Source organism: Coregonus lavaretus, assembly GCF_964263955.1.
Source record: "Coregonus lavaretus genome assembly, chromosome: 8".
In the NCBI taxonomy this organism is placed as follows: domain Eukaryota; kingdom Metazoa; phylum Chordata; class Actinopteri; order Salmoniformes; family Salmonidae; genus Coregonus; species Coregonus lavaretus.
The window spans coordinates 8,820,084-8,845,877 of record NC_139995.1 but is presented as its reverse complement, the minus strand read 5'-3'; the positions used below and the strand labels follow the sequence as shown (position 1 = coordinate 8,845,877).

At 44.3% G+C, this 25,794-nt stretch overlaps 1 protein-coding gene across 1 annotated transcript in view; it reads right to left on the bottom strand.

Moving 5' to 3' along the window:
- Nucleotides 1-565: 565 nt before the first annotated feature.
- LOC311133586 (metabotropic glutamate receptor 4-like) overlaps nucleotides 566-25,794 on the bottom strand; it is a gene marked incomplete at both ends in the record, with an annotated part of 268,734 nt that continues 243,505 nt past the window's right edge. The window contains 3 exons of the mRNA XM_084167102.1: nucleotides 566-615; nucleotides 8,942-9,188; nucleotides 24,751-25,686. Of these exons, the coding sequence (XP_084023228.1) occupies nucleotides 566-615; nucleotides 8,942-9,188; nucleotides 24,751-25,686 (1,233 nt within the window). The remainder of the gene's footprint in view (nucleotides 616-8,941; nucleotides 9,189-24,750; nucleotides 25,687-25,794) is intronic.

Here is a 25,794-nt window from a genome sequence, read left to right as displayed (position 1 = left end):
TTAACAATTACATTACTTAAAGTCCTCCTAGACATTTAAGGACTGACCACTCTTAATCTGGTGGCTCTGTAACTTCCTGAAGCATTGAGAGCAATGTAACTTACTGATGACAACACTGGCAGACTACAACATTGCATCGCACACACCTAAACAGATTCTTTCAATTGTCAGCTTGAGAAGATAAGTCATAGAGAGAGAGAAGGTAACGCAGCAATGTAAACAACGAGAAGGGATTAGAAGCCCCATCCTGCATGATGTCATCTCCGGACTCTGGCCTCTGCCAGGAGGGAAGTGTTTGTCTTGTCTGCCATGGCCGACACAAGATGGAACATCACAATTATACTGTATTTGTTCTGTTGGGGTCCCCTGAGGGTCCCTTCCTGCATCTCTGCTTGTCTTTTCTCTGTCCTTTACGATGACTATTCCCTAGGAAATACTTTAGTGATCCTCACAAAATGTCCCATGTCCATTTTCTTGCTCTATTTTCCCCCCATTTCCACTGCATAAGAAAAGTTTCACCTGCCACGAGGTGACCATACTGAACAATGACGATGGCCTTCCTCTCCTAGATTGCATGGTTGCTGTAGCTGATGTATGTTTGTTTTGTGGCGAAAGCTGAAAGAGAAGAGGAAGAAGGAGATGATTTCAACACAGAGACAAGGTCAGCGCAACATCAAAGTTATTGCTGTACTGTATACACTGTGGTTAGTAAGTAGTGGAGCAGAATTTCTACTTTGTGCTTTGTACATCGACAGGTGGATATCAATGTTATTTGATGACATATCCAAAAATAGAAATTATGTTATATCCACCTAAGAGTAAATACCATGTAGTTTCAGCTACAGATTGGACCAAGTTTCATTAATAGATGTATCTTTTACAAAACATTATGAACACCTGCTCTTTCCATGACATAAACTGACTAGGTGAATCCAAGTGAAAGCTATGATTCCTTACAGATGTAACTTGTTAAATCCACTTCTATCAGTGTAGATGAAGGGCAGGAGACAGGTTAAAGAAGGATTTTTAAGCCTTGAGACAATTGAGACATGGATTGTGTATGTGTGCCATTCACAGGGTGAATGAGCAAGACAAACGATTTAAGTGCCTTTGAACGGGGTATGGTAGTAGGTGCCATCCAGTTTGTGTCAAGAACTGCAACGCTCCTGGGTTTTTCACAATCAACACTTTCCCGTGTGTATCAAGAATGGTCCACCACCCAAAGGACACCCAGCCAACTTGACACAAGTGTGGGAAGCATTTTAGTCAACATGGGCCAGCATCCCTGTGGAACGCTTTTGACACCTGGTAGAGTCCATGCCCTGACAAATTGAGGCTGTTCTGAGGAAGGGAGGTATCAATATTAGGAAGGTGTTCTTAATGTTTTGTATACTCAGTGTAGTGTAAATATATAGATAGATAGATAGATAGATAGATAGATAGATAGATAGATAGATAGATAGATAGATAGATAGATAGATAGATAGATAGATAGATAGATAGATAGATAGATAGATAGATAGATAGATAGATAGATAGATAGATAGATAGATACACTACCGTTCAAAAGTTTGGGCTCACAAATGTCCTTGTTTTTGAAAGAAAAGCAATTTGTTTGTCCATTAAAATAACATCGAATTGATCATAAATACAGTGTAGACATTGTTGACATTGCTATTGTAGCTGGAAATGGCTGATTTTTAATGGAATATCTACGTAGGCGTACAGAGGCCCATTATCAGCAACCATCAGTTGTAATGAATACTCGGACAGAGTGGTAAGATCCAATCGCAGAATAGCGATGCTTTATTAGAGGACAGACAAGGGAATAGCTTAATCGTGGTCGGGCGGGCTGTGGTCAAAACCGGGCCAGGCATAGACAGGCAGAGGTACCAAGGGAGCGGGCTTAGTCGTAGTCGAGGGCACAGGCACAGGATCAGAGAACGGTAATCACTGGGGTAGACAAGCAGAGGATTAAGCAATACGGGGAGTCAAACAACAAGGCACAGGTCGGATACACGGGTAATCAAAAACAACAAACTCTCTCTCTCTCTCTCTCTCTCTCTCTCTCGGAACAAAACGCTTAGCAAGTCACAATGGAACAATACCTCGCACCGACTGAACTTCTGAGCACACCTTAAATCCTACACTAATTACTGACAGGTGTGCTCAGAACTCAGGTGAACCAGATCGAGTCTGATGACTCCCCCTCTCTGTAGATCGGGGAAGTGTCAGACTCTGTCTAGACCCAGCCAACCCCCGATCCCTTACAGTATCCCCCTCCCCAGGGCCGGCTCCTGACGGCCTTCTACCTCTACCGGGTGGTCTTCCTCTGGGTCGGGGTCCTGGATGATCTGGGTGTTCAGCGTGGAAAGCGGCCTTGAGAGCGGGATCCAGTATGTCCTTAGCAGGGACCCATGACCGTTCCTCAGGTCCATATCCCTCCCAGTCCACGAGATATTCGATGCCCCCTCGTCTCCGTCTTGACTCCAGTATCTCGTGGACTGTATAGGTGGTGTCCTGTTCCTCCTCCAAAGGTGGTGTAGTAGGTTGTTGAGCGATTGGGGGGTACATCGGGCTATAGTGGACAGGTTTCAATAGGGAGACGTGGAACGTAGGGTTTATCCTGTAGTGTCGAGGGAGTAACAGACGGTAGGTGACAGGGTTAATACGTCTCTGTACCTTGAAAGGACCGATGTACCTGGGTTGGAGCTTCTTGCAGCTCCGTCGGAACCGCAGGTCTCGGGTAGACAGCCACACTCGTTGCCCGGGTTGATAAGTGGGAGTAGGTCTCCGGCGTCGGTCGGCGTAGGTCTTTTGCTGTTGTGAGGCTTGACTGAGATGTTGATGGGCCGTCTCCCAGACCTGCGCACTCCGACGGAACCACTCGTCCACAGCCGGTACCATCCCTGATGCGGTATCCCACATGGAGAAACGATCGATGACCACGAGAATTACAGTATGGCCCTCTGATTCTGGTAGGTCGGTAACAAAGTCCATTGCAATGTGCGACCAGGGTCGTTGAGGAGTTGGCAATGGCATCAGCTTACCCTCCGGTAGTGCCCGAGGTACCTTGGACTGAGCACATACGGGACAGGATAAGACATAGTCTCTGACGTCATCTGTGAGGGAATCCCACCAGTATTTGCGGCTGATGAGTCGTGTAGTTCAAGTGATCCCGGGATGACCAGATCCCAGCGACGTGTGGCACCATTTCATCAGTTGAGGTCGAAGTGGGGCTGGCACAAACACCTTAGACACCGGGGTTTCTGGAGGGGCTGGTTCCGCTTGTAAGCTCTCCTGAATAGTGTCATCAATAGCCCACCTCACAGGACCAGCACGGCAACTCATGGGGAGAATAGGTTCTGGCTCCATGGGTCTTTCCGCTCGCTCGAACCGTCGGGAAAGCACGTCCGCCTTACCATTCTTGGACCCGGGGATATAAGAAACAGTGAATCGGAAACGGTTGAAGAATAAAGACCACCTTGCCTGTCGGGAGTTCAGTCGTTTGGCACTGTGAAGATACTCCAGGTTGCGGTGGTCCGTGAGCACTTGGAACGGATGCTCTGTTCCCTCCAACCAATGTCTCCACTCCTCCAGTGCTAACTTCACCGCCAGTAATTCCCGATTACCCACGTCATAGTTCTGCTCGGCAGAATTCAGCTTCCTTGAAAAGAAAGCACAGGGTCGTGATTTAGGCGGCTCACCTTGGTGTTGGGATAACACGGCTCCAACTCCAACCTCCGAGGCGTCCACTTCCACGATAAACGGTAAGGTAGGGTCCGGCTGACATAGAATAGGAGCGGTGGTAAAGCGTTGTTTCAACGTCTCAAACGCACGCACTGCCCCCTCCGTCCAGTTCAGACCGCGACCCTTGTAGCTGGTCATCGCCGACAGGGGCGCTGCGGTTGTGCTGAAATTACGCACTAACCGTCTATAGTAATTGGCAAACCCTAAGAATCTCTGGAGCTCTTTCACCGTCTGGGGTTGAGGCCAGTCTTGTACTGCTTGCACCTCGGATTCATCCAGTTTAACCCCTTCGGGAGTGAGTATGGCCCCAAGGAAGGAAATCGTAGTGACATGGAATTCACTATTTTCTGCCTTCACGAACAGAGAATGTTGTAGGAGCCGATCCAGCACCTGTCGTACATGGGACACATGTTCACTCAGAGAGTTAGAATAGATTAGGATGTCATCAATGTACACGATAACAAAGCGATCAATCATGTCCCTGAAAATGTCATTCATGAACGCCTGGAATACTGAGGGCGCGTTGGTAAGTCCATAGGGCATGACACAATATTCGTAGTGTCCTCGATGTGTGATGAAGGCGGTCTTCCATTCATCCCCTTCTCTAATACGCACCAGATTGTACGCACTCCTGAGGTCCAGTTTACTGTACATGGAGGCCTGTCCCACCTGTTCGAGGGCTGCTGGAATCAAAGGAAGGGGGCAACGATTTTTTATGGTAATCTCGTTCAACCCTCGATAGTCTACACAAGGACGCAGTCCGCCATCCTTTTTCTTCACGAAGAAAAAACTGGATGCGGCGGGAGACGTAGATGGGCGAATGGCCCCTTGCTGTAGCGCCTCATCAATATACTGGCTCATAGATTCTCGTTCCGGCTGTGACAACGGGTAGATTCTTCCATGAGGAGGTGTAGCCCCGGATAGCAGATCAATCCCGCAGTCCCAGGCCCGATGAGGTGGTAACACGGTGGCCCTCTCCTTGGAGAACACCTGCGCGTAATCCTGGTATTCTGTAGGGACAACAGTAGACACCGCACAATGCGCATCCTCCACAGTAGACATTTTGCACGGTAAATTGAGGCACTCTGCCCTACATACCTCACTCCAATTCGTGATATCGCCAGATTTCCAGGAGATGACCGGATCATGGGTGACGAGCCAGGGGTGGCCGAGAACTAGCGGCTCCCGTGGAGCGGAGATGACGAAAAAAATGATGTTCTCATGGTGTATGGAGCCCACTTGTAATTTGATTACCTCTGTACGGTGCGTAATGAACCCAGTGCCCATGGGCTCACCGTCTAGCGCGTTGACTCGCAGGGGAGGTTGAATTGGGATAAGTTGAACTCCCAACTCCTCAGCAAGACCCATATCCAGAAAGCTGGCAGCCGCTCCGGAATCAATAAGTCCTTCCAACCTGCGCACTTTCTCTCCGACAGATAAGGTAACTGGCACATACATTTGTTTTGATGTAATGTTCAAAACTTGAGTCTCACTCACCGGTTTGGCAGTTCCGAGGCGATATCCTGGGGTACGGTTTGGCCGTACCGGACATAGACGAACGAAATGACCCGACTGACCACAATACAGGCATAGTCCGTCTTGCCGACGTTGTTGTCTCACCGAACCTTGTAGAGGTGACCGTCCCAGTTGCATAGGTTCCTCCTCAGATTCCTTAGGACTAGTGATCGAGGGCTCCCGGACTGTGGATACCTTGTGTTGCACTATCAGATTATCAATAGAGATGGCTATTTTGATAAAATCATGTAGCGCAGTGATATCTCCTCGACAAGCCAACTCAGTCTGTACGTCTTTGCGCAGCCCTCTTCGGAAAACGGTGAGCAAAGCTGTCTCGCTCCATCCGCTACCGGCTGCGATCGTACGGAACTCCAAAGCGTAGTCGGCTACTGTGCGACGGCCCTGCTGAAGTTCGCATAGTTGGTCTCCCACACTACGCCCAGATACTGGGTGGTCGAACACCTCTTGGAACAGTCTCTTGAACTGAACTTCCGCATTCAACTCGGGGACCTCAGCTGCCCAAAGCGCAGTAGCCCAATCCAGTGCTCTTCCCGTTAGCAGAGAAATCATGAAATCCACCTTGCTACGGTCATCGGGAAACATCGTACGATTATACGACATATACAGGGACGTCTGGAGTAGAAACCCCTGACATTTGCCAGGTTCCCCGTCGTACCTTGTCGGTAGAGAAATCGGAGGTGTAGGACGAGGACTGACCGTGCTCGGGGTGGTGCCCTCAGCCGCACCAGCGTTGAGTAGCTGCAGGAGTTCATCCATCCGTTTCTCCTGTATCTCCCATCGCCTCTGTAATTCCGCTGGATCCATGGTAATGGCGAGGTATTCTGTAATGAATACTCGGACAGAGTGGTAAGATCCAATCGCAGAATAGCGATGCTTTATTAGAGGACAGACAAGGGAATAGCTTAATCGTGGTCGGGCGGGCTGTGGTCAAAACCGGGCCAGGCATAGACAGGCAGAGGTACCAAGGGAGCGGGCTTAGTCGTAGTCGAGGGCACAGGCACAGGAACAGAGAACGGTAATCACTGGGGTAGACAAGCAGAGGATTAAGCAATACGGGGAGTCAAACAACAAGGCACAGGTCGGATACACGGGTAATCAAAAACAACAAACTCTCTCTCTCTCTCTCGGAACAAAACGCTTAGCAAGTCACAATGGAACAATACCTCGCACCGACTGAACTTCTGAGCACACCTTAAATCCTACACTAATTACTGACAGGTGTGCTCAGAACTCAGGTGAACCAGATCGAGTCTGATGACTCCCCCTCTCTGTAGATCGGGGAAGTGTCAGACTCTGTCTAGACCCAGCCAACCCCCGATCCCTTACATCAGTCCTGTGTTCCAATGGCACGTTGTGTTTGCTAATCCAAGTTTATCATTTTAAAAGGCTAACTGATCATTAGAAAACCCTTTTGCAATTATGTTAGCACAGCTGAAAACTGTTGTGCTGATTAAAGAAGCAATAAAACTGGCCTTCTTGAGACTAGTTGAGTATCTGGAGCATCAGCAATTGTGGGTTCGATTACAGGCTCAAAATGGCCAGAAACAAATAACTTTCTTCTGAAACTCATCAGTCTATTCTTGTTCTGAGAAATGAAGGCTATTCCTTGCGAGAAATTGCCAAGAAACTAAAGATCTCGTACAGCGCTGTGTACTACTCCCTTCACAGAACAGCACAAACTGTCTCTAACCAGAATAGAAAGAGGAGTGGGAGGCCCCGGTGCACAACTGAGCAAGAGGACAAATACATTAGAGTGTCTAGTTTGAGAAACAGGCGCCTCACAGGTCCTCAACTGGCAGCTTCATTAAATAGTACCCGCAAAACACCAGTCTCAACGTCAACAGTGAAGAGGCGACTCCGGGATGCTGACCTTCTAGGTAGAGTTGCAAAGAAAAACCATATCTCAGACTTCCCATCTTAATCTTTTATTTTTATTGGCCAGTCTGCGATATGGCTTTTTCTTTGCAACTCTACCTAGAAGGTCAGGAATTGTTCAATTTCATCATGCAATGTGTCCTCAATGGCAATGACCATGACAATGACAAATGGTGCTTATTCAAATACCTGTGCACTGTATGCCCCTTTGTAAACAGAAAGGCAAGGAATGTGTGCTTGCTATCAAATCTCCCTCTCCTCACTTATTGTTACATTGTCACTGTTGTCGTTAAACTAAATACATGTTTTTAGGATAAAGGCCTATGTGTAGATATAATGCCACACCATGCTCAGCATCCTCATCATTTTGTCATCAAATATTTGCAATGTTGCATTCTATATAAACAACTACAGTATATGGTCAACCATGTATTTTTGGGGAACATCTCCGTACTTTTGTTATAAGTGGAATAAAAATTGCAGGGGCTAAATAATCCCCCAAATACTGTAGGCTACCTCTCAGGGAACAGTGAATCATCACGATATGCATCCGTCATTAAGATTTACCCACAAATAGGGAGTCTATCTCTGTTGACAGACATGACTGACATTTCTTTTCTGAGGGAAGCGAGCCAGCCGGGTGGTTGAGTGTTTTGGCCATCACCTGAGACATTTCTGCTGTGTCAATGGTTGAAGTCATTACTTACCATAGTTGTATAAAGCCAAGTCTGTCCCAGAAACCACCAAGCATTTTTATTGCTATTCAAATTAGAGGGAGATGGACTCAGGCAGAGAGAGGTTCAGCTGGTTCAGAAAGGAAACTGATTTACCTCTCAAATAATTACACCGGGCTTTGAACACTGCCACAAATCTGAGCCAAACTGCTGAAAAATATACCTTCACAGCATATTGAGCAGTGTTTTTCTGTGATATTGAAATTGAAAATAAAACATGGTTGTTGTAGACGCTGTATAACAAGCATTGAAATGGATCACATACATTCAATACAATACAATACAATAGGTTTATTGTGTATGGCGTTGAGGTAGCTGGTGAAGTAGCACTATGCACCGCTCCTGGTACTGATGCCCTCCTTAGTGATCTCCACACACAGTGGAGAATTTGAGCCTATCAGGGAATGTTTTAATGCCTTCCCCAACTCACAAACTGACATAAAAGAAAAAATTCCTGCATCCATTGAAGTGTCAAATAACAACGGCGGAAGATGGCCAGTAAATAATTATTTGGATACTTTGCTTTCCACCTTCTACCTCTTAAACCAATGTATTGAATTGAAAATTCATTTCTCTACCATAAGCCGCCTCCGACGTTGTTTTAGAGAATTCGGCAGTACATCCAACCGGCCTCACAACCGCAGACCACGTGTATGGCGTTGTGTGGGTGAGCAGTTTACTGATGTCAATGTTGTGAAAAGAGTGCTCCATGGTGGCATTGGGGTTAAGGTATGGGCTGGCACAAGCTACGGACAACTAACACAATTGCATTTTATCAATGGCAATTTGAATGCACAGAAATACCATGACGAGATCCTGAGGCCCATTTTGAGGCCCATTTCTTTTAAGGTATCTGTGACCAACAGAGGCATATCTGTATTCCCAGTCATGTGAAATCCATAGATTAGGGTCTAATGAATTTATTTCAATTGACTGATTTCCTCATATGAACTGTAACTCAGTAAAATCTTTGAAATTATTGCATGTTGCATTTATATTTTTGTTCAGTATATATAGCATATATAAGTCTTCACCTTATAACTCACCTTGTGTTTCCAGGCTCTCACACAACTCGGACTTGGCTTCTCCGTTGGGACGTAGGCTGGCCTTGGGATTGAACTTGTTGGACATGGTGGCAGCTGTGACCACGGCCTTGAGGCTGCGTGTGCGTTTGGGCACGTTCTGCTCCGGGTGCCTGAGGATCACATAGACTTTGGGCATGTACAGCATCCCCAGAGAGACAGACGCACTCAGGCTCACTGAAATGGTCAGCGTGGTTGTCTGGATGTACATCTGTAAAGTAATGTCAAGGAGACTTTGTTAGACCTACAGATCGAACTTGGTTAAGCTTAGGGTTAAGGTTAGGGTTAATGTAACCGCCGTCGGGAAGCATACACAATCTGCCGGCAGTATTCCCTGCCTAAAGTTAATAAAGAGCACTAATAATCAACAGTTACTGCTCCACGCGTCCCTGGTGGTCTACTCTAGATGTTCATGTCAAACGCTCTTTACTTCTCTGAGGTTAAAATACTTCTGTCAGTTTGTCCTTGCTGTATGTCCTTTATGAAGAGACGGAAATGATTTGTGAAGGACACAACTGACGCCGTAAAATACATGACAAAGCTTTACTCCTCACCAAAGTTGTTGTGTATGTGTACGATGTATGTCTAATAGAGCATATACTGTAAGCCTAAAGCATATAAGACATGTTTATGGTGTATCACTATCATTAGTTACGATGCACATTAGACAAGTCAATTATTAATACATGTATCTGTTGGTAGGATGGCTTTATTAAGGCCCTACTGACCTATAAAAACCCAGAGGACAAAGGCTAATCCTAAATCAACAACATCCTCCTCCACCCACACGCTCACGCACACAACCACAACCACCATGGTTCACCCGACCAAGCAACCAAGACACTCGTTTGTTGATTTTCTGCAGTGCTAGTTTTAACATGGCCATCACGTCAACCTTTAAAACAGAATGTCATAACACCAGCCTATCTGACCTATTCTGATTCACTACAAGCTGCCCCATAAAAAGGAAATAACGTAATACATTTTTTATCCATGGCTGAACATTGTGAATCACGGGGGAGGGCATTGCTGATCAGCACCTCCCTAACTCCATTTTAAGTGTTTGCAAAGCAGAACTGCGTGGGGGATGGTGGATGGGAGGTTGGAGGAGCAGAGGCCAGCGTTGATAGAGCCTCTCACAGCTGTGGAGACACAGTCCACTAGTGCTCTGCTCTGGTCTGTGTTCGGCTCTGATGTCTTATGGGGGGATTCAGGACCCAAGTTGTTATCCATGGATTCTTTTAAAGGAGTAAGAACAAATAAACAATCCGGACATTTGGGACTAGTTGTAGTGGGACATTATTTGATCGATTATTTGGTTTATGTTATCTGCTGCTGTATTGTATTAATGGTAACACTTTACATGACACCCACTGTCATAATATGCTATGACACGGTCATAACCTTGTCAAAATATATCATAACAGCTGACATAACATATCATAACCTGTCATAATATGGTCATGACCCATATATTTACACCTGTTGTGACATATATTGCATTATTTTATGGCTGGTTATGACACCTACATAAGAGTATCAAAACTCACATTTATTCAAATGTATTTTTTCCCTGCCAAGAAGTTTCCTTTCGTTTGAAAGTTTGTTTCGTAAGTCCTTTGTTGTTGTAATGAATTCTTTACAGTCATGTTTTTTTCCATCATATTTTAAATAACTTGCAGAAAATACACTTTATGACACTGTCAAGAAGCATTATGACCATCCTGTGTCACAGGTAACTGCCAAAATAAAGGAAACACCACATTAAGTGTCTTAATAGGGCTTTGGGCCACCACGAGCTGTCAGAACAGCTTCAATGAGTCTTGGCATAGATTCTACAAGTGTCTGCATGGTTGCAACATCATTCTTCCACGAGAAATTCCATATTTTTGTGGAAAACGCTATCTCGGGCGCCACTCCAGAATCTCCCATAAGTGTTCAATTGGGTTGAGATCTGGTGACACACACACACACACACACACACACACACACACACACACACACACACACACACACACACACACACACACACACACACACACACACACACACACACACACACACACACACACACACACACACACACACACACACATACACACACACATACACACACACACACACACACACACACACACACACACACACACAAACACACACACACACTTTAAACACCCTATGCTACTTTGAGACCCCTCTTTAAAAAGTCAATGAGATCTTTTCTTCTAGCCAAAATAATGGGCAACTGGGCAATTTTTTATACATGACCCTAAGCATGATGGGATGTTAATTGTTTAACCCTCATACCACCGACTGGGGTCATTTTGAACCCAGAGGCATATTTTTGGATCATAGCCTAAAGGTGGTTTATTCAATTCTTCACTTTTTTTTTTTGTTACAGCATGGGGTCGCAGTTCCGGAGCGATCCACTAGGTGTCCTCCTCCGACAACTTTAGGCACCTCCTCACTCACAGTCTGGACTAATCATGATCCTATTGGTGTCACCTGTGTCTACCTGTTCACCTGTGTATTTATGCCCTCACTTCCCCTGTGTTCCCTTGCTCAGTTTTCTCTGCTAGTTTCTCTATGCTTGTTCTTCATGGGGAAAAAGGACGGTGGGCAGCGGCCGTGCATTTACCGGGCGCTCAACGACATCACGGTTAAGAACCGCTACCCACTCCCCCTGATGACGACGACATTCGAGTCGTTGCAGGGACCCGGGTCTTCACCAAACTGGACTTACGAAATGCCTACAACCTGGTGAGGATTCGGGAGGGGGACGAGTGGAAGACGGATTTTAACACACCCAGTGGGCATTACGAGTGCCAAGTCATGCCATTCGGTCTAGCCAACGTGCCTGCGGTGTTCCAGGCATTGGTCAATGATGTGCTCCGGGACCTCCTCAACTACAGTGTCTTCGTGTATTTGGATGACATCCTAATATTTTCAAAGGACATGAGTGAACACCAGCAGCACGTTCGGCAGGTCCTCCAACGTCTTCTCTGTCACCAGCTCTACGTCAAGGCGGAGAAGTGCGTGTTCAACACGGAGACAGTCTCCTTCCTGGGGTTCATCGTCACCCAGGGGGACCTACGGATGGACCCAGCCAAGGTCAGCACGGTACTGGATTGGCCCCAGCCCTCCTCCCTCAAGCAACTACAACGGTTTTTAGGGTTTGCAATTTTAGCTCCCTAGCCGCTCCCCTGACAGCCCTCACCCAGACGAGCGTGCGTTCCTTCGCCTGGACCCGGGAAGTGGGGAACACATTCGATGCACTTAAGCAGAGTTTTTCAACGGCCCCGGTCCTAGGGCATCCTGATCCGTCCCTGCTGTTCATTGTGGAGGTGGATGCTTCAGATGTTGCGGTGGGAGCAATCCTGTCCCAGCGGTTCCTCACGGACGGTAAGACTGCGCATTTTTCTCCTGTCGGCTGTCCCAGGCGGAGCGGAATTATGATGTGGGGAACCGTGAGATGCTAGCGGTCAAGCTCGCCCTGGGGGAGTGCAGGCATTGGCAAGAGGGGGCCGCCCATCCATTCGTCGTATGGACTGACCATAAGAACTTAGCCTACATTCGGGGGCCAAGAGGCTCAACTCGCACCAGGCCAGGTGGGCGTTGTTCTTCTCCAGGTTCCGGTTCACGATCTCATATCGTCCGGCGTCGAAGAACACCAAGCCTGACGCGCTCTCCCGGCAGTTCGACCCCGTGGACTTGGCGGAGAGGGACGACCCCATTGTCCCCAACGCCCTGATTGCTGCCCCAGTTTCGTGGGGAATCGATAGGCTGATCAGAGCATGGCTACGGCGGGAGCCCGATCTGGGAGGAGGTCCATTGGGGAGGATGTACGTACCCAAGGCGGGGCGCTCACGACTGCTTCAGAGGATGCACGCGTCCGACCTCGCTAGCCATCCGGGGGGCGCAGGAGGTTCTGGTGGCCATCAGCTGAGGGGGATATGCGCGCCTTCGTGGTTGCTTGCCCGGTGTGCGCGCGCACGAAGAGCTCACGTCAGCCGCGGCAGGGCTGCTCGACCCCTGCCTATCCCCAAGTGCCCCTGGTCCCACATCTCGCTGGATTTCATTTCCGCCCTACCCCTCTCTGATGGATACACAGTCATCCTGGTCGTTGTGGACTGGTTTTCGAAGGCTGCCCACATCATTCCCCTTCGCAAACTCCTGTCGGCCAGGAAACGGCTAAGTTGGTGGTGCAGCACGTTTTCCAGCTCCCCAGGATGTGGTGTCGGATCGGGGCCCTCAGTTCGCCTCCAGGTTCTGGAAGGGGTCGCAGATCCGGAGCGATCCACTAGGTGTCCTCCTCCGACAACCTTAGGCACCTCCTCACTCACAGTCTGGACTAATTATGATCCTATTGGTATCACGTGTCTACCTGTTCACCAGTGTATTCATGCCCTCACTTCCCTGTGTTCCCTTGCTCAGTTTCTCTGCTAGTTTCTCTATGTTCAGCAGTACTAATCAATGTCTGATTGGAGAAGTATGTACAGATACTCGAGAAGTGTTCTCCCTGTTTCTTTATTATTTCAGTCGTAATTACTATTTGGTATTTTGGCTGTCAGCCTGTTTTTGGAGACTTATTTGTTCCACCTTTCTATTATCGTGTTAAGTCCGTTATTTTGTATCCTGGCTTCTGGACCACCAGTAAAGATCCTTGTTTCACCATATCTGCCTACTGCCTACTGTCTATCCTGCACCGCACCTGGGTCATACCTCACACCAACCCTTACATTTGTCAATGAACTTGTTCTTAATCAATCTAAATAATTGTTTAGTGTTTCAGTATCAATATAGACTTTTTATCAATTGAATTCCTTTGGGGTCATTTTGACCCGAGCCAAAAATACATAAATCCGTCAATAGTAATTTGATAGATAGGACCTTTTATTTGAATCTACGTTTCTCCGAAGGCATAATAAGTTATCCACACCACCAGAGGGTGGAGGGGGACCTGAATCAGTGATTTTGACCAGATAGACAGATAATAATGTATTCGCCTAAGATTGTACTTTTCTATACCATGTATCGTATGACTGTAATAAGGTAATTTTGTGCATATAAAAATATGCCAATGGGATGCAAAGTCTTCAAATGGTATAAATACTTGATATCTAACTGCAATACAAAACTCGGAGAGCTGTATTGGTGTGTATTCTCAGAAAAGTAGTTACTTTTGGTTAAATCTAAAAAAGTATTTATTTGAATCTAGAAACATAATATAAAATTATACATATCCTTAGTGGGTGGAGGGGACCTGTTGTCATGATCTTGACCTGATAGACAGATCATCTGCATAGATGGAGCACCTTGTACTCGCCTATGGTTATAACTGGTTATAACTAAGTATGATTGTGTACAAAATCAACACTACCTTAGATATATGCTTAGTTGCAGTCAAAACAGCTCATAAAAGTCTGTCAGCGGTATAAATACTTGGTAGAACTGTAGTACAGAAACCAGCTACCCTCTGAATGTACACATAGTGTTGTATTGGTGTGTATTCTCCAATTGTTTTTTATCATACAGAAGAAGTTAGTGCATTCAGAAAGTATTCAGACCCCTTGACTTTTTCCACACTTACGTGTTACGTTAAAGCGTTATTCTAAAATGGATTAAATTGTTTTTTTTCCCTCATCAATCTACACACAATACCCCATAATGACAAAGCAAAAAGAGGTTTTTAGAGATTTTAGCAAATGTATAAAAATAAAAAAGATTCACATTAACATACAGTACCAGTCAAAGGTTTGGACACACCTACTCATTCAAGGGTTTTTATTTATTTTTACTATTTTCTACATTGTAGAATAATCGTGAAGACATCAAAACTATGAAATAACACATATGGGATTATGTAGTAACCAAAAAAGTGTTAAACAAATCAAAATATATTTTAGATTTCAGATTCTTCAAAGTAGCCACCTTGTGCCTTGATGACAGCTTTGCACACTCTTGGCATCTTTTCTCAGAGCTCTACGGACAATTCCTTCGACCTCATGACTTGGTTTTTGCTCTGACATGCACTGGCAACTGTGGGACCTTATATAGACAGGTGTGTGCCTTTCCAAATCATGTCCAATCAATTTAATTGACCACAGGTGGACTCCAATCAAGTTGTAGAAACATCTCAAGGATGATCAATGGAAACAGGATTCACCTGACCTCAATTTCGTGACTCATAGCAAAGGGTCTCTCTGAATACTTATATAAATAAGGTATTTCATTTTTTTTTTTTTTTTATACACTTGCAAACATTTTGAAAAACCTGTTTTCGCATTGTCATTATGGAGTATTGTGTATAAATTGCTGAGGATTTTTATTTATTTAATCCATTTCAGAATAAGGCTGTAATGTAACAAAATGCGGAAAAAGGGAAGGGGTCTGAATACTTTCCGAATGCACTGTTTTGCCATAGACTGTTCTCTTTGCTATCGCATGGCAAGCGGTACCGATGCACCAAGTCTGGAACCAACAGGACCCTGAACAGCCTCTACCCCTAAGCCATAAGACTGCTAAATAGTTAACCAAATAGCTACCCGGACTATCTGCATTGACCCCCTTTGCTCTTTTGACTCATCACATATGCTGCTGCTACTGCTTATTATCTATCTTGTTGCCTAGTACCTCTACCTACATGTACATATCTACCTCAATTACCACGTACGCCTGCACATCAACTCGGTACTGGTACCCCGGGTATATAGCCAAGTTATTGTTACTCATTGTGTATTTATTCCTCGTGTTATTATCGTTCTACTGCATTGTTGGGAAGAGCCCTTAAGTGGCATTTCACTATTAGTCTATACCTGTTGTTTACGAAACATGTGACAAATAACATTTGATTTGATTTGATATTTTAGCACCATGTTAACACCATGTTAGTACTATGTTTGTTGAGTAGTTTACACTTGTTAGTCTATAGTCACTGTATCTGATGTGAATAATACTGTGTGAAGTAACTGATTTTCCATTGACTTCTGTGATTACGTTACTGTTTTTTTTCTGTCTGTTTTTGCTCTGGTTTATAACTCTGTTAAACTCTGTAATCAATCAATCAATCACATTTATTTATAAAGCCCTTTTTACATCAGCAGATGTCACAAAGTGCTATACAGAAACCCAGCCTAAAACCCCAAACAGCAAGCAATGCAGATGTAGAAGCACGGTGGCTAGGAAAAACTCCCTAGAAAGGCAGAAACCTAGGAAGAAACCTAGAGAGGAACCAGGCTCTGAGGGGTGGCCAGTCCCCTTCTGGCTGTGCCGGATGGAGATAATAACATGCATGGCCATTAAGGCCAGATTTTTCTCCAAGATGTTCAAACGTTCATAGATGACCAGCAGGGTCAAATAATAATCACAGTGGTTGTAGAGGTTGCAACAGGTCAATACATCAGGAGTAAATGTCACTTGGCTTTTCATAGCCGGGCATTTAGAGGTTGAAATAGCAGGTGCGGTAGAGAGAGAGACAGGCAGCAGCTAATGGGGATCCATAATAAATAGAAATCTAAAACATGTCATCCTTTAATGCAGAGTTGACCATTAGAATCCAATCACTGTACGCACTGAACATTTGAATTACTGTTTGGCATTGCAGTTCTGTTGAATAAGCCTACATTTTACCATCCACCATGGGGCTGTGAGTGTATATCAGAGCAAACCCATGTTCAGACTGTGACTCAGACAGTAGACTGGCTGGATCATTCGCCTGTACTTCTCCCCTAATCTGCCTCTTCCTCAGCACATTCAGAGCAGCGCATGTTTGAGGAGTGCTACTGGCAGACCTGCACATATAGAACATGTGATTTCTATGGACCTGCATTTCTTTAGCGAGCTGGATGCAGGTTTGCATTTATTTGGAAGACTCATGTACTGGAGTCAGCTCTGCAGGGTGGTCACACTAGCTGGCACAGTCATAAAGTCATAACATCTGATTTTAAACCTAACCCTAACCTTAAAAAGTAACTGCCCCTAAAAAGCAACTTCTTGTTTTGAAAACGGCCTATGTGGCATCAATATGAGTCAGAAACATTTATTCTAGTGTCAAATTGGCTACAAAGTGTAAATAGGATCAATTTTGTCATAAAGTCTTGTCCAAAACTGAGATTTGCGAGATTAATAGGAAAAATGTGTATCTAACGGAATTAAGGGTACTGTAACAGTTTTCCTTGGGTTGGGTTTATTTCAATCTTGCCCACATGCCCACAGCTGGCATCACCCAAGTAATCATCAATTCGGAGCACAGATGCACACGACCCGATCGTAATGCCCATGGTCAACTTGGTTTGACATTCAATATCCTTATAGGGGTAGTTAGGGACCATCAGTAAATCACACAATGTACATGGACAATATTTTAAAAGGTCAATAGCTTCAAATTTAAATGACTTTAAAATGTCAAACCAACTATAAATTGTACAAATTAATATACAAATATTGAAAGCATTTAATGAGACAACTATAAGATGTGCAACATGAAAATATTGGGCCATTTACATTGTAAATGCCGGTGAAGCTAATTGGTGAATGAAGTTGGCTAGCCTAGGCAACTTCAAGACACGTGAGGTTGTTTCAAGTTATCTAGTAGGGTGAGTGACTGTAACTGTGTACTGTCTTGGCAGAGTGAATGTACAAATGCTTGCCACGTGCAATACACACATAAGAGACACCCACATTAAATCACCCCCTCTCCCAAGACAACTCTTGTTTGGCTTCAGTCATGGCCACTGAAAAATGAGGCCAAATCAGGAAGTTCAGCCACCCTTTAACACTAACCTTATCCACACTGCTAACATAATTCCTAACTTTAAATTAAGCCGAAATAGCACATTTCTGTTTTCATACATTTTTTACGGTATAGCCAATTTTGACTTTACGGCTCGCCCATCTAGCGAAAACCGCTCAGCTCTGCCTCCAGGATAAGATTCATCCCAATAAACGCCAACCTGCAAGCTGTATAACATTTGCTCGATCTTAATAAAAAGCACTTTCAATTACCGTTATTGACTAACATTCGTCCTGGGAAACAATGCAGGTTCTGTGGTTTTATTCATAGTTCAGTATGGCACATTCAAACAACAGGCTATGAATCATTTCAAAATTAATTTAAGTATCTTAGTAGATCAGAGATTTCACAGCCTCACATGGTTACTGTGGTTATAGTCTAATTAAACCAATAAGGATTTATTGCCCTTAGGGACTCTAATGTGGTGTTGCTGGAAAACGTGATTTACAAAGAGACTACAATGTTTTGGCCTTGATTAGCTTCTCGTCCAATCCCCTCCTCTCCCTCTAGGAATGCACAGGACAACAACTTCACACCCAAAGGGCTTGTGTCATGTAGCCGATGCAACCAGTATGAAATCCTCTGTGCTCTGTCCCATTGACCCTCATTATGTTCTATTAGGCCTCTGGGACAGCTGTACAATGAATAATGTTGTTTATCTATGAAAAACCAACAACAACCAAAGCAGAGTGGGGCCATTGGTCTGTCTGTCTCTCTGTTTCGGCAGCTGACGGGTTGAGGACTGTTTCTGACCTAGCATTACAGTGAATGGACACATCACATCACAGCAAGTAATCTAAGGCTGTTGAACTAACCTACTTTCTTAACAGCCGGTAGACAACAACAAGAACACTGTCAACAGCATAATGAAAACTTCATAACATAAAAGAGATGGACAAAACCACTCACTAGCAGTCAGCTGTTCGAGCACCGTAATGGCAGCTCTTTCTAAGTCGGCTGATTGTGTTGGGAAGGCGTCCATTGTGAGGAGAGAAACCTTCTCCTTGGACTCCATTGTGAAACGTTACTACCACTCCTCCCCCTCCCCCTACCTGACAGATATCCTCTGATTTACTGCACCTCTCCAGGTGAGGCAGTGCCACATCAATTTCCAGCATTATGCTTTGTGATCACACACTATTGATAGGCCAGATTTGACTGATTGAGAAGGCCTCCTATATGGCATTTGTTACATTTCTCCTGACACAGGATGACAAATAAATGAGTGTAATTGGAGTGCCAGGCGAGGGAGGCTTGCAGTAAACTGGTGATGAGCACATAGGCGGACAGATAAGTTAAATGAAGACCCAGAGCAACTCGAGCATTTAATTTGCTCTAAAAGACATGTCATTTCCAGCTGCAAGGCTTTGTTGGGCTTGTCACTTTGGATGATTACGAGGTGCTTTTGTTTTTGCATGTTCATTTCTTATAAAGGAACATTGTTTACATAACAGCGCAGAGGATCTATCACAGAATTCTTCAAATTGATTGGGAAATCAAGCAGTTTGTGTGTGCTGCAGCCCAGTATTCTTGATTGTGGATGCATATCCTGAATATTTTAGCTCAAAAGATAATTTTTAAGAACAGATAACCAACAACACAGTAATTCAACACTAAATCGCATATCTTCTTAACATACTGTAAAGGCATCTTTACACTACATTCAACGTTTCTTATGTGTGCATGTGTATAATATGACTAGCTACTCTCATACACTTTAATAGAGAAAGCAGAGAGAGCAGTATAAGGAAGGACTTGGCGTAGTCATGCCACTGTATTTTTCTCTCTCACCTACAGTAGCAGAGCTCCAGCCTCCTGGCAACGGTGGCTCTCCTCCTCCCAAAGAATTGAAGTTATCTCTCCCCAATTGTGTCTGCCCTTTTCTGAGGGAAAAACTAATTCATGAATGTTTAATACAAATTGGGAAAAGAAGAGCCACCTCTTATCTTAAGCCTCTATAAGAGAACTTGTTCCAGGTTTTTAAATTGAATTAGCAGGGCTGGGTTTCTGCAGGATTGTGAGGAGAAACAAAAGTAGGTCTGTTTTGTGATTCAAAGCCACACTAGCTAATGGATTACCTCATCTAGGAAAAAGCTTGCGTTAAGTCTATTTAATGATTCTCTTTTATCTTTCAAGGCAGAATACAGACAGCTGGAAGACAGTAGTTATTGATATCCATCGCGGTTTGCTACTGATTACAAGAGATAAGCAATGTTCAGGTCAATATCTGTTATGCAGTACAAATGGAGCTTTTGCAGTTTGTGTTAGTTTACCTTGCTCTTACTAAATTATGACTGATCCTTTAAAGGCTGATCCCTATGCCAGTATTTTTGCACCGTTATTAACACAACGTGATGGTAGCAGACAGGATTTAGAAGAGACTAAGCAAAAACGGCATAAACGTCTTGTAAAAGTTGTTTTCCCTTTTGATCCCTGCAGGTGTCTTTCTGTTCTTCAGATGAGTATGCATTGTGTTAACAACACAAAAGGTCATACTGATAAGGGAAGTTGACTGATACACACAATTAATCTAGCTCAGTAAGGGCTTCATTACGTTAACCCACAATTGACTCTATGGACATTTTGCACTATGACTGAGTCCATCTAACTAGCAATGGTCATATGCAATGCACTGTAAAGCACTGCAGAAGAACACACACACACATGTTGAATGCAGGGCATAAGTGATAGTCAGTCTTACAAGATATACATTTTAGCCATGTACAAGCTGAGTAGAGGGCAGAGCAGAATGTATTCTGTTTTTTTTCTGCCTCTGCAGCCCAGTGGGAAGACGCTAATGATGATGATATTATAGTAGCTCTTTATACCCCCCTCTTTCTGTTGTTTTACTCTAGCCCCACTGATTGTGTCCTCCCTGCCAGTGCGATGCATTCACTAGCCTCTCACCCCTGAGTAGATAAGCAGTGCTCATGACAGCTACTGAGGCACCATTCTTTGTCTAGCTGCCAAATAGATCTGCTTCCACCTACTCATTTCATCCATTGTTTTTATCTCAAGGCTGTGCAATCAGCACACTGTACTGTAGCTATGCTGAAAACTCAACATCCACACTGTGAACCCCAAGGCATTTTTAACTCAAATACTTTGAGTAAGTTGAACTCAAAGTCAAAGAAAAGTGATTAGGCCTATTACTTAAAATGTTTATGTGTTACTGAATCAAAACTAAATGAGAAGTCACATCAACTACATAGAAAAAAGTTATGATAACAATTTTTTTTAAATTCTTGTTTTTAATATCTGTGTTTTTGCATGTAAATTGAGTGACTGATTGATACATCTTACGCTACACAAAGATAAATAACATACATTTTTCTAAACTAATCCAATAATTTTGTTAGATTTTTTGCACCCGTTACGAAAATGGTTGTGATCGAGATGTAGTTGTCCCTGATTGCACTGACTTTGCTCACAGCTGCTTGTTTGAAGAAGTGTACTTACTGTGATCAAGATGTGGTTGTCCCACTGGCTATCCTAAGTTGAATGCACCAATTTGTAAGTCGCTCTGGATAAGAGTGTCTGCTAAATGACTTAAATGTTCCAGTTTAAATGGCTTAGGTAGTCTCCTCACACTGTTCCTAACTCTGGCAGTCATTATGAATGCAGGTTGCGGGTGAATACACATTTCAACTGTTGGATATCTTAACTCTGGCTGGATTCTAATAGGAATTACACATCACTTTGCAAGCCAGCATAATGTGACTTGCAGGTAAGGTTGCAAACTTCTGGTAAATTTCCCAGGTTTCCCAGAAATCCCAGGTGGAAGATTCCAGGAAATCCTTCTACCAGGATGTTTTGAGAATCTGGGAATTTTGGGAAACTTCACGGAATTTTGCTACCCTATTTGCAGGTCTATAAACCATGAGTTTCAGGCCACTGTATTAAATTCAAATCACCTGGTCTTCCAGGTCGGTTAAATCAAAAACACTCGAGGACCAGGGTTGCCTACCCCTGCTCTACAGGGTCACAGTGACTCTATCGGTTTGAGTAATGACTACAAAATCACTTTAAGTAACTGTACTCAGATATATTAAGTGCAATGGGTTTCCTCAAAAGTTTTGAGTATTGACAGCATATTGGGGTTTACAATGCATCCATTTCTCCCATTGTCCCCATCTGACCTGTACATCCCAGCAGACCTTGGGTTCAAACAGTATTTGTTTTCTTTCTAATACTTATCCTTCACTTGATTCAGCTTGCCTGGCACAACAGAACCAATGGAATAGTCCAAAAAAGTGCAAACCACACCCATCTGACACACCATTCCAGGCAGGCTTAATCGAATGCTTGAAAGTATTTGAATGAAAACCAATACAATTGCCCCTAGGTGTGAATCCCAGTGTTCAGTGGATTTGCTGTTCACCAGGCCAGGCTCATTGATTTGACACAATGACACAAGTGTGAGCTCTGTGTTGTGTAAACAGCTCATCAGTCACTAATACACTGTGGCACATAGCTGTCACATAAGCATGAGTCACAGAATTACAAGCAGGCTACAGTACGCAAAGGGCCTGCAGAGTTTAGGGGAATTATCTTCAAATGCTGTGCATGTAGAAAATAATAGGCCGTACTTTTGTCTTCAAATCAGAACTTTTAATATTTCAATAATTAATGGCTTAGCAGTTTTATATTGATTCTAACCTCCCCAATGCAATTATATCTCAGATATACTGTAAATCATCAGATTGTAATTCTAGTCTTCATAAAACCAAGACTGCAGGGGAGATTAAAACTGTATGATTACAAAATGAAAATCAATGCTCTGACACAGAGTATAGCAGAAAAATGTACCATCCCTTAGCACCCCCGCGGAAATCTAATTAACATAATACAAAAATCCCCATCAAAATCTGTCTGTTTAAGCTAGAGACATCTGTTTTGCATGGGCTGCGTCTCAATCCACCACATCCGCCGATATCGCCCTTCTGCATCTGCGGTGAAAGGTGGCAGAGCTAGAGCTGTGTCTTCTCACAAAAACGTCTGTACCGTCCAAACAGTTCATCCTATAGATTATTATGACCACGCTATCGAAAGATGAGACTCTCACGAACACGATGGTGTTCTAGGACACCCACAAGCCTTACAAGACTCGTCTGAACGTCCCCTGTATCAGTTTAAACATTTTGTAAGTATATATGGAGATAGAGTGGCTTGCGAAGGTATTCACCTACCTTCGCATTTTTCCTAATTTGTTGCCTTACAACCAGGAATTAAAATGGATTTGGTGGGAGTTTGTATCATTTGATTTACACAACATGCCTACCACTTTGAAGATGCAAAATAGTTTTTCTTGTGAAACAAACAACAAATAAGACCCAAAAAACAGAAAACTTGAGCGTGCATAACTATTCAACCCCACAAAGTCAATACTTTGTAGAGCCACCTTTTGGGGTATGTCTATATACACTTGGCACATCTAGTCACTGGGATTTTTGCCCATTCTTCAAGGCAAAACTGCTCCAGCTCCTTCAAGTTGGATGGGTTCCGCTGCTGTACAGCAATCTTTAAGTCATACCACAGATTCTCAATTGGATTGAGGTCTGGGCTTTGACTAGGCCATTCCAAGACATTTAAATGTTTCCCCTTAAACCACTCGAGTGTTGCTTTAATAATTGTTTTACATATTTGTTTTGATAACTTAAGGGGTCTTAATATTCAAAATCAAATAGTTAAATCATCTTTGGTATGAACATCTTAAAACAATTCCATATGTTAGCTTAGAACCCTGGCTACCCAGACTATTTGCACTGCCCCCCCAACCCCACCCCATCTTTTTACGCTGCTGCTACTCTGTTAATTATTTATGCATAGTCACTTTAACTCTACCCACATGTACATATTACCTCCACTACCTCAACTAGCCAGTGCCCCCGCACATTGACTCTGCACCGGTACCCCCCTGTATATATAGCCTCCCTACTGTTATTTTATTTTACTTCTGCTCTTTTTTTCTCAACACTTTTTTGTTGTTGTTGTTTTATTTTACTTTTTTATAAAAAAATAAATGCATTGTTGGTTAAGGGCTGTAAGTAAGCATTTCACGGTAATGTCTACACCTGTTGTATTCGGCGCATGTGGCCAATAAAATTTGATTTGATTTGATTTGATCTAAAAAAAAATTCTGGATCTTTGTAGAATTTTGGCCCATTTAGAGTTACACAAAATCGTGGGTTCTCTACTCCAACAATTAATCTACAGATGAAAGGGGAAACCTAGTTACTTTCTAGTAATCTCTCCTCCTTCAGTCTTCTTCTTCTTCTTCTGTGGACTTTATATGATGGTTGGCAACCAACTTTAAGGTGCATTAACACCACCAACTGGACTGGAGTGTGTACCTTAATTCATCTTTTAATCACCCATGTGGGTATATGCTCCTAAAATCCAAGGAGGAGATGGGAGAGGCAGGACTTGCAGTGTGTCAAATGTCAAAAATAGAACCAAGTTATTTTTTAGCTCATGGCTACACAGACACTTGTTGACAAGTGCTAGCAGTTTGGATGAAATGATTGAATAACATGTATGTGCAAATGTATTTTGCAATGCACGAGACGCGGGCGGTATGGTCAGCATGTTAGACTCTAGAGTGTTAAGCTCTGCCAGAAAAGGCTTGCGCATACCATAACATAATGCTTTTGTCATCCAGCCATGTCCACCTACCTTCACTGACTCCCCAGCACAGTCCTTCCATAATGAACAAAGGTACAAAGGCCTCTCTATAAACAAAGCATTATAAAAAAGCATTTTATTTCAACCATGAAATAAAAGACAGAGTGAGAGAGAGCGAGAGAGAGAAAGACAGAGAAACAGAGAGACAGAGAGAGATAGAGAGAGAGAGAGAGAGAGAGAGAGAGAGAGAGAGAGAGAGACCCAGTCTGTAGAATACTCTTTGTGCTTATGCCAACCTTTTGCATATCAACAAATCCAAACACAAACAGACCAGAATAAAACACACCTCTGAGCTTACCTTCTCTGTGGACTGGGAGGTACCAAAGAAGATTGGGATGAAGGCCAGCCAGATGATACAGGTGGTGTACATGGTGAAGCCGATGGGCTTGGCCTCGTTGAAGGCCTCCGGCACCCCCCGGGTCTTGATGGCGTACACCGTGCAGGTGACCATGAGCAGCATGCTGTAGCCAAGCAGGCAGATCAGAGAAAGGTCGGAGATGTCACATTTGAGCACACCACGGGCCATGTCCGGATTGGCCATGCGCTGGTCCTCGTAGTCGATGATGGCCTGAGACGGGTCCACACCGAACCAGATACACACCCCCAGTAGCTGCACCGAAGTCAGGCTGAAGGTGATGACCAGCTGGGAGGCTGGAGAGATGAACCTAGGGGCGCTCACCGACATGGATCCCTGCTCGAAGATGCGGTAGATGCGGTTAGTCTTGGTGAGCAGGGCTGCGTAGCTGATACTCATCCCCAGACCCAGGAAGATCCGTCTGAGGGAGCAGATGCCCACATCAGGGGCAGATATCATGAGGAAAGTGGTGGCGTAGCACATGAAGATACCTGTCAGTAGAACGTAGCTGAGCTCGCGGCCTGACGCCTTGACGATGGGCGTGTCGTTGTAGCGGATAAAGGTGACCACCACGAACAGAGTGGCCATGATGCCCACCACGGAGATGAGGACAGGGATGACGGCCCAGGGGGAGCTCCACTCCAGCATGACGACGGGGATGGGACGGCAGGCCGTGTGGTTCTCATTGGGACGCAGGTCAAAGCGGCACATCTTGCAGCTGTAGGTGTCTGCTTGGTACTGGTAGCCGTCGCAACGCTCGCAGTGCCAGCAGCAAGGGATGCCCTTTACTATCTTCTTGCGTTCTCCGGCCTGGCATGGGTTGCTGCAGATGGAGTAAGGGATCTGTCGACTTCCACCTGGCCAGTGCATTGCTCGGATCTGATTGATATGGAGAGGAGAGGAGGGGTACAGTCAAACACTTCTCAAATAACTAACACTATAACCCATACACAGTCTCTTCTTGTTTAATGACAATTACCACTGGCA